The 13,855-nt window shown below is 39.1% G+C and overlaps 2 protein-coding genes and 1 long non-coding RNA gene across 3 annotated transcripts; 2 read left to right on the top strand and 1 right to left on the bottom strand.

Annotated features, from left to right (window-relative positions):
- The first annotated feature begins 47 nt into the window (after nt 1–47).
- On the top strand, nt 48–1,212 carry LOC135639948 (uncharacterized). The gene is made up of 2 exons (XR_010497108.1): nt 48–213; nt 390–1,212. It is a non-coding gene; the product is annotated as an uncharacterized LOC135639948 (long non-coding RNA).
- A 341-nt stretch (nt 1,213–1,553) lies between these two features.
- LOC103987303 (guanylate kinase 2, chloroplastic/mitochondrial) lies at nt 1,554–7,908 on the bottom strand. The gene is made up of 5 exons (XM_009405565.3): nt 7,578–7,908; nt 5,862–5,993; nt 4,357–4,548; nt 2,602–2,948; nt 1,554–1,830 (listed from the first exon to the last, which is right to left on the bottom strand). The coding sequence occupies exons 1-4, from the start codon at nt 7,845–7,847 to the stop codon at nt 2,610–2,612; spliced, it is 933 nt and encodes a 310-aa protein (XP_009403840.2). The 5' UTR covers nt 7,848–7,908; the 3' UTR covers nt 1,554–1,830; nt 2,602–2,609.
- An 878-nt stretch (nt 7,909–8,786) lies between these two features.
- On the top strand, nt 8,787–13,120 carry LOC135639639 (probable serine/threonine-protein kinase PBL2). The gene is made up of 6 exons (XM_065153487.1): nt 8,787–8,962; nt 10,845–11,221; nt 11,311–11,446; nt 11,591–11,727; nt 11,817–11,940; nt 12,565–13,120. The coding sequence occupies exons 1-6, from the start codon at nt 8,902–8,904 to the stop codon at nt 12,900–12,902; spliced, it is 1,173 nt and encodes a 390-aa protein (XP_065009559.1). The 5' UTR covers nt 8,787–8,901; the 3' UTR covers nt 12,903–13,120.
- Nucleotides 13,121–13,855: the final 735 nt, after the last annotated feature.

Below are 13,855 nucleotides of genomic sequence, written 5' to 3'. Positions count from 1 at the left end.
GAAGAGATTCTTTAAAACGGCCTTTTTACGGCCTCCTCTCTTTCCGATCCTCAAAACCCTGCCCTGTTTTCTCTGTCTCTCGATCTGTCACAGGATCCGAGACCCTTCTCCTTCTCACTTCTTAACATTTCTCCATACAACCTCTTTCGTTTTCCATTCTGATCGATTTGACGGAATTCTAGGCCGGGGTGCGCCGATCGTTGCTTCCTCCGGGTAAAAGATCAGATCTTGGTTTGGTCATTTATTGTTTTTCCTCTGTTCATAAGCCCTAGACGGAAATTTTAAATTTCGAGTCCATTTTCTCTTCTTCCCTCGTGTATGTTGTCTCTTTATCTGAGCTATATTGCTGAAAACTGCGATTTTTTTTTTTGGCTTCTGTGTGGGAGCAGCGAGAGAGTGTTCCGTTATCGGACTCGAAGCTTCTCGGAATATCGCAAAATAGAAAACAAGTATGATCATTTTAGGGATTTTGTTGTTCTGCAAAGGTTGCGGTTTATTGGTCATACAATCATGTAGTGAAGAAGCTGCATTAGGTGGTGTTTATGACTTTATTATGAGTAATGTGGCTTTCGTTTTTTTGGCTGCGACTCACCAAAATTTCTTTGCATTCTAAAGGAGGATATGGAGTTTGTTTAGTATAATAAACATACCTAAATGAGTTTGCAGATTTAGCAGTCGACACCACGTATGTAGTTTCTCCGGCTTCTTTGCCGAGGCATTCCAACAATTGTGCATCTGATGTGTTTGCCTAATTGCTTGGAACTTGTAGCGTTGCTTCATTTACTTGTAATCAGTTGAGTTATCATCACGTCTTGGACCTATGTGGGACCAAAGCGGGTGAGTTTGGTTTGCTTAATCAATTTGGGATGCGATGCTGGAAAGAAGCTCAGATTGGATGTACAACCCATATCGGCGCTGAACCCAGAGAGGGAAGCATGAGAACGTTGCTTCGGTGCCAACCACACTATTTTGGATTCGCAGCTCGATTTCGCCATCAACTTTCAGGGACGCTCAGACACTGTTTCATGGAAGAAAATTGGAATGATGCTGTGGAAAGTTTTGGTACTGTCGAGTCTGCTGAAATAAGTATTGTTCATATAATGTCAATATCTGCAATTTTGTTTTTGTATAAATAATAGCCTGCTTGCTTGTTTCTGAGACAGCGGAGGCTAAACACATGAATTATCTGTTGGAATGATAGCTTTCTCTACAGACTTCGTGAGAGTTCCAATTTGGTTGTGTTGGCAAAATGTGCGTATGCAGTCCATTTATTGGCATACATCTCGTGTTATGTATTGCCTGCTTCATCCTCGAGCACATTCCCCGGAGTCCAACGGCGTCAGGCGAAGTCAGGGACACCTTTTCCTTCCATTTAAACAACGGTTGATTCATTCGGTGATTCTTCAGCCTGCTTCTTTCGTATGCATGTCTTTACCGACCAATCCATTCCATGGTGCATGATTTGTGGACCCAACAAGCACTGGATATGAATTGGGGCACCATGTCCTGAATCATCAAATGAACAGTTGCAATGTTTGGAAAGTGAAAGTAGGTAGGCTTGCATGGATAATGGGGGCATATCTGATTCTGTTAAAGATTCATGGCCAACAACACGCCGGAACACAGTGACAGGCCACCTTTTCGTCTTCATAATAAACTGGGCACCACCACAAAGAAAATAAAGAGAAAAAATAAAACCCAATTTTATCACCTACATCCTTGCAAAAACTCTGCAGGAGGCAATGTACACTGCCCCTAACAACTACGGATACAAGAGTTCTTTCGTCCTTGTGGTTTCCCTCGAAGGGATAAAAGTGGATGGTGAAATATCTGCAGGAAAAAAATGGCAGATAAAGTTTGATAATTTCTAGAACCAAGATTACATTTCATGATCTGTACAAAATAGTCATTCCGTGCAAATATTATTAATCATACACATGCAATAGAAACAAAAAGGATGCATCCTAATTCGATAGATGTAAAAAATATCTTTTAACCTCTTGAAATTTAATGTTGAACGTGATTTGCACATGGGGAAGACGCAAAAATCTTCAGTCTTCAAAGCTAATTGACATGAAAATAACAAAGTTAAGAGCACTAACATCGTGCCTACTTGAACCACTTAAGCCAGAACATGATACTGTTGATTGAGTTTGGAATGAGCATGGGTACGAGCCCGAAATCAGGTAGCAGACACAGATGGTTTGGGAAGAGACTGGGTACTTGAGTTGTCAGTCGGGCTTGGAAACAAGTAGGGTGAAATTCATGGATACCAGTTGCAATTCCTTCTTACATGGAATCAACTAAATTTGGTGACTCATAACTTACATGAGACCTATAGATAATATGATTAAATAAGGTAAATCAAAATGGTGGAAGAAGATGATAAGACCTAAAAGAACAAGAGACTCGATTGCTCTTAGATTATGGATACTATCCTACATGAAGCATAATAGTGGGCAAAGGTTCATGTAGTCAACCTCATATAGTCCAAATGCAAAGGATATTATCAAATGTCACTAGTACATAAAATATCACAAATGCAAATGATAGGCAAAGACAGAAGACTAAACTTAATAAATGAAAGGAGTGATGGCGAACCTCTTGAACTAGATCTGGACATTGCGCCTGTGGACTTTAGCCTTCTCAGCATCAATGATGGACTCCACAAGTTCAACTGCGTCGTCCAGTTTTCCTTCAGCATTTGTAACAACATAGTCAAATTCTTTGAGATGCCTAACCTCTTCCCTAGCTGTTGCAATCCTGACAAGAAGCATTTCTGCTGTTTCTGTCTTACGAGCTACAAGCCTCTTTACTAGTGTTTCTTCACTTTCTGCGACCAGAAAAATGAAGACTGCTGTGTTGCCAAGTATCGATCTCAGTGTAGCAGCACCTTGTATGTCCACTCTCAGTAGAATATCGAAACCCTTATCCATGTAGTCACGAATCTGGAGACAAGAAGGAAGATTGACAAATTGAACAATAGAAGCATAGAGCATGATAGGCAAAACTCGTCCAATTGCTAGCTACACATGCAGATGCATGCCTGATTGATTAAAAGCTACATGTCATAAGCAATTATAAGAATCAATGTCAATGTGAATAGCTTATGTTTCTACCAGCTCACATTTTGCAATTACTGCAAATGATAGAAAATGTAACAGTACTGCAGTAAAGACTATTCTAAATATTTATGCCTCATGTGCAACATAGTCAGACACAAAGGTTCCTTAACTCAGTACACAGTATAGCCAGCATAGCCAAACAACAAATGAAGACAACTAAGGCAAAATCCTAACAGCAAGCTCAAGAGAAAACAGGAGAATATAGACATGAAGTTAAGTTCTAAATTTAAAGCCAATGAATTAAGTATTAGCTTGAGGAATACAAACAAAAAAATCTGATGGCCCACAAAAATATCATTTTAAAGTCTTCTGGATGAACGAGAATGTATTGCAAGAAATTATGTTTCTAGGAGTAGCTTATTGAGATGAGTATCAGTCATGTTTGGAATCACTTTCTATTGAACTCCTTGGCTAAACGTAAGATACCTTACCTTTTATAAGACATAGCAACGAGCAGTAATTGGCCGGGGCCAGTCCAGGATAACAAAAGTTTGGGCTTATCCATCACAATAGATAGTTACACCCAATGACAGACAAACCAGTTTCTTAAGCCGGAAGTATGTTTGTTTGGCTAAGACCTAAAGCTTTAATGTTAAGGACTACTATCGAAAAGCAACATAGAATTATTCGAAAACAAACCTAGACCCTAAAAAAAAAATCTATATGGCAAATAACTCAATCAAACGCAATGCCAAATTTTTGTTAGCAAACAGCTTAAGACAGAATGATGATTGAACTTCAAAATAAATACCTGCTGTTTAGGGATTCCTTTATAGTCCCCATAAACAAGAGCATATTTGAGATTGGAGCATCAGAATCAAGCTGCAAAACTGTCTTAATGCAGAAATTAAAATTGCAAAAATCTCTGTTCTAGTTAATCCTTTTGCACACATCAACCCTAGGTTACTTACCTTTTATAAGACATAGCAACGAGCAGTAATTGGCCGGGGCCAGTCCAGGATAACAAAAGTTTGGGCTTATCCATCACAATAGATAGTTACACCCAATGACAGACAAACCAGTTTCTTAAGCCGGAAGTATGTTTGTTTGGCTAAGACCTAAAGCTTTAATGTTAAGGACTACTATCGAAAAGCAACATAGAATTATTCGAAAACAAACCTAGACCCTAAAAAAAAAATCTATATGGCAAATAACTCAATCAAACGCAATGCCAAATTTTTGTTAGCAAACAGCTTAAGACAGAATGATGATTGAACTTCAAAATAAATACCTGCTGTTTAGGGATTCCTTTATAGTCCCCATAAACAAGAGCATGTTCCAAAAGCTCATCTCTTTCAATCATTGAAAGAAACTCCTCCTTGGTTACAAAAAGATAGTCCTTCCCATCAACTTCACCTGGTCGTTGTGGTCGGCTGGTTGCTGTAACAACAAAATGAATTCCTTCCCGGACTTCTAGTAGCCTCTGCTAAGCTAAGACTGAATAAGCATTGATAATAGCCATCTACAAATTGTTCAAATTTCTGTACTTGAAACAAAATCCAGAATACCCAATTTAGAGGACAAGAAAAATGATGCCTCATTTCAGCAACTACATATCCAAAAATTCAAAACATAGTACCTCCAAAATAGTTTGTGAAACATAAAAAATATATAGAAGCTGAAAATTATGTTTCTAATCCAAAGGCCCTTTTTTTCTTACCTTTTAAAACAATATTAGTTAATTAAGTTACTCAGAATCAAATAGACAGAGATCAATATAGTTTTATAGTGATACATATTTTATATATATATATATATATATATATATATATATATATATATATATATATATATATATATATACACACGCCTCAAATAAGACAACTAATCTTCCTGATACAAAGTGACATTTTACCTATAAATTTTAGAATTCAATGGTTCAAGTTTCTCCTAATCAATCATCCTGCTAGGAGGAGTAATTTCACATAAAATATTTAAACACAAATGATTTAATTTCTTTTTCAGTTGTATGATTACAAACCGTTGTTAGCACCAGGGCAGGTATAAACTGCTTGTTTCAATCTGACAGCACAAACCTAGCCATGAAAATGGATATCTCCAGCCATCATTTAGTCATCATTAGTCACAAAAGACTAATCTGAGAGTGAAAATCTAGTCAAGTGAACTGGAAGTTTTCAGACACTCATCTAATTGTATTAGTCATGAAAAAGCTAGTCATGTTAGAACTTGAACAAATATGAAGCATATTAATATTAAAAGAAATGCATATTTCTTAAGTAAGAAAAGTGATGTAAAAAAAATCTAACCAATCAGGTGATGCAAACTACAAGAAATGAAGACTACTACTATGTTCAAGCAAAGCATAAGAGCAATGCAACAGAATGTACCATGTTAGATCATTAGACAGTATGAAAATCTTGAGTTCTCTGTCCGCTACCGCCTCAAATCTTTTCATATTGTGCACAAGTCCCCAATTCTAGTCATGCACAAGAAAGTCCAAAAACTCTTAATCCATGCAGATTAGTCCCTAGGAATATGTCTAATGAAATATTTCAGGTTATTCAATAACAGTTAGGTTGAACTAAATTGACCATCGATATAGAGAAGTTAATGGAGGGACTAACATGCACAAACCGATGAAAACTACAGGGGCATTTATATGCAAAAATGAAAGATCCTGGGGGCTAATATAACCCAAAAGAAATTAGGATAAATACTGATTCATGACAACAATGTCTTATGGTGGAAGTTAACAAAACAAAGAAGGTCCTTCACCTTGATAACTGCATCTTTGCCAACACCACTTGGTCCACTGACAACAAGGATCAAGGGATTTGGTGGCGGGAAAGAAGGAGCTGAACTGAAGGTTGATCCTAATGTTGCTTCAAGTCCTTTGTACAACGTAGCCTACCATAGTTATCATGTCAGTTTCAAAACATGGACAAAAACATGCAAGAACATAGACAATAAAAAGGAGTATACAATTAAAACCAAGTGTCATTAAAATTTCAACATCGACATCCTTGTATAGCTTAAAATTTTACTAGAATTCATATATACCATAAGGTGTCAATCATATATTAAAAATGAACTTTCTTTATTAAAATAGACCTCAAAATGCACCTCAAAGTCATTGTAGTTTATGTAAAACGGATAGCTTCATGCATGAAGTTCACCACCATTATGGTTCCTGGTATGCTAACAACCTTAACCTCCTATGCAAAAAGATCATCTATTCAAGCGAACTTGCAAGTCATAATAGAGCAACCTTATCATTGCAGGAAGTCCGGACTAAAAGGAAACAAACAACGTGAGATTCCCATCAAGGTTTGCTTGCCTTGAGCAGTACAATTATATGTGCCCAACCTTCCCCTAGAATGCAGACACATAATATCATAACTCGAGTCTGATGGGCTAACTAGCCTATCAACTTCGTTTGGTCTAAACCACTGACCAAAATGCTTAAGCTGAAGTTGATAGTAGTACACTCATCAGACCCTTATAAGTCAATCTTAATCCTGCCCACTTTCGACGTGGGACTAATCAGGGGTGTTACAATCACCCCCACTCAAAGGCTTGACGTCCTCGTCAAGCTCCAACATAACCCAGATCAAACCCTAGCATAGTGCATGTGAGGCGTAGCCCAGTGGTGGCTCCACGCCGTGACGAGTCCTCTGACTCCGTCTACGGGTAACCCTTTCCTACTCGAGCCCCCTCACTATGCCCAAATGATAGGTCGGCTCTGATACCAAATATCATAACTAGCCTATCAACTTCGTTTGGTCTAAACCACTGACCAAAATGCTTAAGCTGAAGTTGATAGTAGTACACTCATCAGACCCTTATAAGTCAATCTTAATCCTGCCCACTTTCGATGTGGGACTAATCAGGGGTGTTACACATAACTTCCGCCATTTGAAATCAGATACTAAGTGTCACTGAGGTTGCACCGAAATTATCTTTAGCGGGGGTGAAACCGAAACATTTCACTGCTTGTCACCTTAAAGCAACTGATTTCTTTTCCAGCCAGAATCATCGGATTCTTATTTTTATTTTTGTCTCAAAACTTCACTATTGTTATATCCTCCTCGTTTCTCAACACCTTCAATTTCTATTCGTACAACCAACACAAGGAAATTTTAGATTATTAGGCATGGATAGCAAGCAGCTGAATTCCCACATCGAAAGAAGGAACAATACGTTGAAAATGGGCGGTCGAGTCTCCAATTAAAAGTTTTGTGTTTTAAATAAAAGGATATTTTCCATACTTATTACTTTGTTCCTATTTTTCACTAATAAAAGTTACAAAACCCACGGTCTTGCAACAAAATAGAAGAAGCAGAAAAGAAAAGAAATATGACACCACAAAATCGCGTCATACGAGTGCCCGGTTTAATGGAATGCGATCCTACCGTGCAAGCAGGATAAGTTAACAAGAAGAAACCCGCAATGAATCAAGAATGACGGTCGAGGGGACGGCAGAACCCTAACCTTATCTGCAGTGGAGGGTGGTAGGGGGACGAAGGAGGAGCGGCGGGCGTCCTCGGTGGGGGCGGACGACGCCATGAGCGGCAACTCGAAGCTCTGGCTCGGGGCAAACCCCAGCCGACTCCGACCGGCAGGCCTCGAGATCACAGTGGAGACCGATTTGGGGAGGGGGAAGGCAGAAGGGAGTTGGCGTCGAGCGACGGAGCTGAGAAGTCTTTGCAAGAGCATCGCGGAGAAGGGAGACGAGGAAGGCGGAGAGAAAGGGAGCAGCATCAGAGAGAGAGATAGAGAGGCGCCTCCGCAAGAAATCGGGCCTTCTCCATCCACTCGCCCGTTTAAGCCCAACAAACTATAATACATACATCCGGCAACGCTTTTCTGTTTTCTGTTACAAGAAACAAAAAACATGGAAATCCCAAAAGAGGATTTACTGCAAAACAAATGCTTTGATGATTCGGGCCCACATTGAAAGGATAAGTTCTCTTACGTGTCATTTATTACCTAAAAAATACTTCATTAATCAGTCAACCTTTGAAAAGTCTAACAAACGAGTGTCGCTCATTAGAACACACGTTAAAATTGTTGGTCAGCATAATGAAACAACAAACAAGGCAAAGAGTTGGAAGTCAATATCTTCGAAGATCAAAAGACTATATATATGTTGCTAAGAGTTGAAGAAAGAGAAACAATATTATTTTTGGCAATAGGTACTGGGAAAATGATGTTATTTTAGCATAAGGTGCCAAGCACTGGTCTAACTCGGACACGATCTCCTTTCATATTACTGTGATACAAGCTTGACTTCTTTGGAGGAAGAGGAGATGACCGATGGAGATGCCAAACCTTCTCGTCCATGTGAACTCCCGAAGAAGAGCAGAGCAGCCCCAGCCCCGTTAAGTTCCAGCTTTTGCGGCGCTTTACCTATCCGGCCACCGTGAATTCAAATGAGAACCACATAAGACGGTGCCACAAACCAGATGATACGTTGGTGCGTTGATTTCACCCACCTTTGCTTCCTTCCGACGAAAGCTCCTACAAATCTGTTGACTCGATGCTTGACTTTAAACGACAACGTGTCAGCATCTTCGATTTCTTGAAGTTTTTTATGAAGTTGATGTTTCCAAGTTTCCATCCCATCACTGCGTCGACTTGGAACGGGTCAAGAGCATAGAAATTTCCGCCAATTTTGAGTCAGGGATTAGCTATACTATCTGATGATGAGATCAGACTTGACCGATCTCTGCTGACGGTGGAAGCATCTCCGACGCCTGTAATATGTGGTTGGCTATGGCCGATGGGTGATTGAGGTCTTCTTGGCTGTCCTCTAATGGGGAACTTCTGCGGGGGCTCTGCTAAGCTGGCAAACGCTTCCTCTCCTTATGCTTCAAGTGAGAAACCAACCACTCTTCCTTTCTCTACTGTGTTCGTTCTCGTTTCTCTTTGTTTGCCTGCTATTTCTTATTTTGGGGGAGAAGAACCGAGGAGATCACTCACATAAGCTTTTCGAAACGACAAGTACAAAGTGGGGGGAAACTATATGTGTTACGCATAATCTTACTGCAATGCTTCCGGGTACAGTAGTGCCTCAAGTGCCTGTTCGAAGCAGCCACCGCCTCGCCTGCTTCTTTTGGTGCAGAAATTGAATGGTAATAGTTGTCGAATTATTGTTAGGTCGAGAACAATTTGAGGTGATTAAACCCTAGATGTCATACATACCATGAGAGGCATTCCCCCCCCCCCAAAAAGGAATCATGCCCGGAAGCAAAATTGTTTATCCTTTTCTATACTCGATTGCGTTCTTCATCGGTCGGATATCGGTTTCATTTTCTGCGTTTTTCTTGCAGTAGTTTTATTGCTCGGGAAGATGTTTGGATATATATGTTCTTTTTCTTCTTTTCAGTCTGTTCTTTTTTTTTCTGTGCAACAAGTTACTTTAGAGAAAATAATGAACTTTTTGCTCTAAAGAAGATGTGCAACCTAATATAAATCAGATAGATAAACCTCAGAATTTGATCTTATCTTGATTTTGAAGGGACAAAACTGAATGTTTGGGAGATTTTGTGTGGGGATTGCATGAAACCAGTAGGGCTTCAGCATGCCAATATGTACTTCCATAACCCAAAAATTAAAATAACCAAACGAGACTGTATTCTCAATTGTCTCTGATTCTCTCTCAAACACTTGAGAATTCCCATGGCACCATCTAATTATTTCTCCTCCACAAGTAATTTATATTAAATAAATTACCAACCAAATTATTGTTGTTCGACGCATAAACAGCACTGTGCTAGAAGTCAGCCTGCATAGCATTTACCAGTGCCATGACTTGAATGGATCTAGGATTACAGCACCATGCTAATTGCGAGATTATTCAGACAGGAAGTGTGCTATTGCAGCAAAGGCGTCGACAAGTTAATAACATATAGTGTTGTTCTGTAAGATTGAGATGTCATGTTTTTGTCTTAACTGTGGATTCATCTCCTAAGGCTTCATATTTCTGTTCTTTTAGACTTGAAGTATGGTTATATATCTGGTTTATATAACCTAGGGTTGATGTGTGCAAAAGGATTAACTAGAACAGAGATTTTTGCAATTTTAATTTCTGCATTAAGACAGTTGTGCAGCTTGATTCTGATGCTCCAATCTCAAATATGCTTGCCAACAACAATGTAATAGGGAAACCTTACTGTCTGATTATTGTCTATATCAAATAAGGTGTATATCAATCCACCTGGCCATTCCTGAAATCTGTCATTTGCCTTGATACCAAATATCAAGGTACCTAAATACTAGATCGGATATCAAGGCCCTAGCCTTATGGGATAATTGATCCATCAACTTCGTTTGACCTAAATCACCGATCAATAAGCCCAAGTTAAAGTTTATAGTGGTACACCCATTAGACCGTTATAAGTCAATCTTAATCTTACGCACTTTCGATTTGGAACTAATCGAGGTGTTACAAACAGACCGTCTAATTTGATATATTCTTGCATTGCAATAAGTGGAAAAGGGATGAACTTGGACAACAAGATTTTCTATGTTTAAGCAAGTATAGTCATGATTATCTGCTAAATATACCATGTTTGCAGTACTTAATAATGACTCTAGAAATTGTTTATAGTACTCCAGTTTTATATACAATCATGGATCTATTTGTGATCACATAGTTCCTTATGGAAACTTCTTTCATTTTAAATTTTACTTCAAATGCTCTGTACATCTTTAAAATTATTGCTAAAGGAAATATGACTCACATGTTATCTCCAGAGAATCCACTGTCCAGCATAAATAATTTTAGTTCAAACAAGTCAACGACAACTTATGATTCATCATTCAAAAGCAAGCCATCAACTACTGCCAGTCTTCAGTCCTTCAGCTTGAGCGATTTTGAGACTGCAGCTGAAAGTTTCAACAAGGGAGATGCATCGACCACTGTCAGTCTGAAGTCCTTTAGTTTGAATGATCTCAAGACCGCTACTAAAAATTTCAGCTCCAATTCATATCTAGGCGAAGGAGGTTTTGGGTGTGTCTTCAAAGGATGGATCGATGAGCTTACCTATGCTCCCACTAGACCAGGAGTTGGCATCGTTGTTGCCATCAAGAAACTCAAACGAGAAAGCTTTCAGGGGCACAAGGAATGGCTTGTATGTAACCCCTTGCATCTGTTAGCAAGGAGTTCTTTTATGGCTTCTCATGTTTAAGGTGAACTTCACCTTCGCTGTTCTCCATGCAGGCAGAAATTACCTACTTGAGTCAGCTTCGCCATGAAAATCTAGTTAAATTGATAGGCTACTGCTCGGAGTCAAACAACAAGCTTCTTGTCTATGAGTATATGCAGAAAGGCAGCTTGGAGAACCATTTATTCAAAAGTATGTTCCTTCTTTGAAATTAGCCTCTATTAGTTTCTTTTGCTTGACTACAATGTTCACCGGGACTATGTCAAAATTCATAGTCTGGATGTTTTCCTTGAAATTTAATGATGAAATGAATGTAATTGGTTTTACTTATTGTAGGAGGGGTGCAGCCTATTCCTTGGTCAGTAAGAGTGAAGGTTGCCATCGATGTAGCTCGAGGATTGTCGTTCTTGCATGGTTTAGAGACCCAAATTATATTCCGTGATTTAAAGGCTTCAAATGTTCTCCTTGACTCGGTAGTTTGCACTTGAATCAGCATAACTGATTAAGTGAATTCTTGAATATTCTATGACATGTTGAATCTCAGCTATCAAATTATGTGCAGGATTTCAATGCTAGATTGTCAGATTTTGGCTTAGCTAGGAATGGTCCTACTGGAGACAAGAGTCATGTTTCAACCCGGGTGGTTGGAACTCGTGGCTATGCTGCTCCTGAGTACATTGCTACAGGTAAGCCCTCCTCAAAGATCATAATGTGTACATTGTAGGCAATGTTAAGTGTACATTGTTGCTGAAGTAAAATATAAAGTCTCGTGATCACTGTGGCCTACTCAAAGTTCAATAATATATATATATATATATATAAAGCCAGGGTTTTGTCATATAATTTCTTTGGACAATGTCTAAGTTAGATGGTTGTACAGATTATATAGCTACAGAGGTAATTTAAGATGAAAATGTCCTATATTCGGTGTATATAAAAACAGTATAGTTTTATCTTTTTGCATACAGCCGTATGTATAAATCAGTCAATATGGTTATATGATGAAAATTAATGAAAGTCAACCTAATGATGAAGATCAATGTGAAGTCAAGCTGGGGTGCAGGGACTAAATTTCCTTAATTTGGCTAATGGCCTAATTATGAGGTTAAAATTAGAGCCGAAATTATCACCTTCTGGAACTCGGTATCACCAGATCCTGTAATTAATTGCCCTATGTGCGGTTTGACTTGCATATCCAAAGAAGTAAGAAATAATATTCTTGTTTCAATTGACATTCTATTATCATTTCGGCATATCGAAAGATTGGTGGCATATATTGTACTCAAACCTATGAGGTATTTATATGGCAGGTCACTTGAGTTTGAAGAGTGACATCTACAGCCTTGGAGTGGTGTTGTTAGAACTCTTATCAGGGAAGCGAGCACTCGATGAAGATAATGGATCCAGAGAGAAGATACTGGTGGACTGGGCGAAGCCATTCCTAAATGATAAAAGAAAGATGCTAAGGGTCATGGACACAAGACTGGAAGGACAGTACTCGAAGAAGGAAGCCCAAACAATTGCTGCTCTTGCCTTGCAGTGCCTCCATGCAGATCCCAGGATCAGACCCAACATGACACACATTCTTCCAGCATTAGAACAGCTCCGTGCACCTAAAGACACACCTCGCATGTATTCAAGAGCCTAATGCTACTCTTATTGTGATGTGTAGACTGCATGTTCTGGTGTTTCAGACGGTTTCTCGGCAACAAGGATAACTTCGAATTTAAGAACCATGGTCAGATACAAGAATTGCATTGTTCGATAGCTTGGTTATCCGAGTCATTTGTGTTATTCAGTTACCAGTTGTTGTTGTACATCAAAGCCGATAAATAGTATGTAAATTTGTCAGCTAATTTTTGTTCATTTATGTTATCATGTGAAGTAAATAGTGCTTAAATAATTAAGGAGAGATAGTAGTCACTTGTGCCAAAAGAGTTGCAGGTTTGCTTACTCTTTTCTATTTAGATTCAGATTAAAGCCATAGATGAACGGTGCAACCAACCACTGAGCTAATAATGCCAGGTGATGGTTGCTCACTGGAGATCATGTTGACTTTGTCATCTCACAAGAACCCATAACTCCTACAGTTAGCTCTATGCCGGTACATATTGCATCAAATTGACTTGTGATCACTTCCTTAACTCTGCTATTCGAACCATACTGCATGTACGTCTGATCCAACTGCAGCTAACAGCCCTTGCAAGAACATCAAGAGCCGGTCTTCCTCATGGCGGACAACTTAGTCAGCCACATACTCTACAAGCCACAGTCGTGAACGCCATAATCAAGTTGACAGAATTCAGCATTTCCATAGCTGCAAACGTGCGAGAATGTTTTCTCAGACTACTTATGCAAGTTACTCACGTCCCTGACCTTGTCGAAGGATGGAACTCTGACCGAAGCAAAACCATGTACTCTCATGGCACTCTTTTCCTGCATCAAATGCATGCGTAACCTGTCATTTGTGCCAACTACACCATGGTCAGCGATAGCCGGCTTCACGTTATCCCGAAAGCTCATCAATCGAGCTTCTTCTCTTGTGAATAGAATTCATAAATTGTTGTCAAACACTTGCATAATCCTTCCAAGTATAATATG

The sequence above is a fragment of the Musa acuminata genome, chromosome BXJ3-6 (genome assembly GCF_036884655.1).
Source record: "Musa acuminata AAA Group cultivar baxijiao chromosome BXJ3-6, Cavendish_Baxijiao_AAA, whole genome shotgun sequence".
Lineage (NCBI taxonomy): Eukaryota > Viridiplantae > Streptophyta > Magnoliopsida > Zingiberales > Musaceae > Musa > Musa acuminata.
This window is presented reverse-complemented; position numbering and strand designations above follow the sequence as displayed.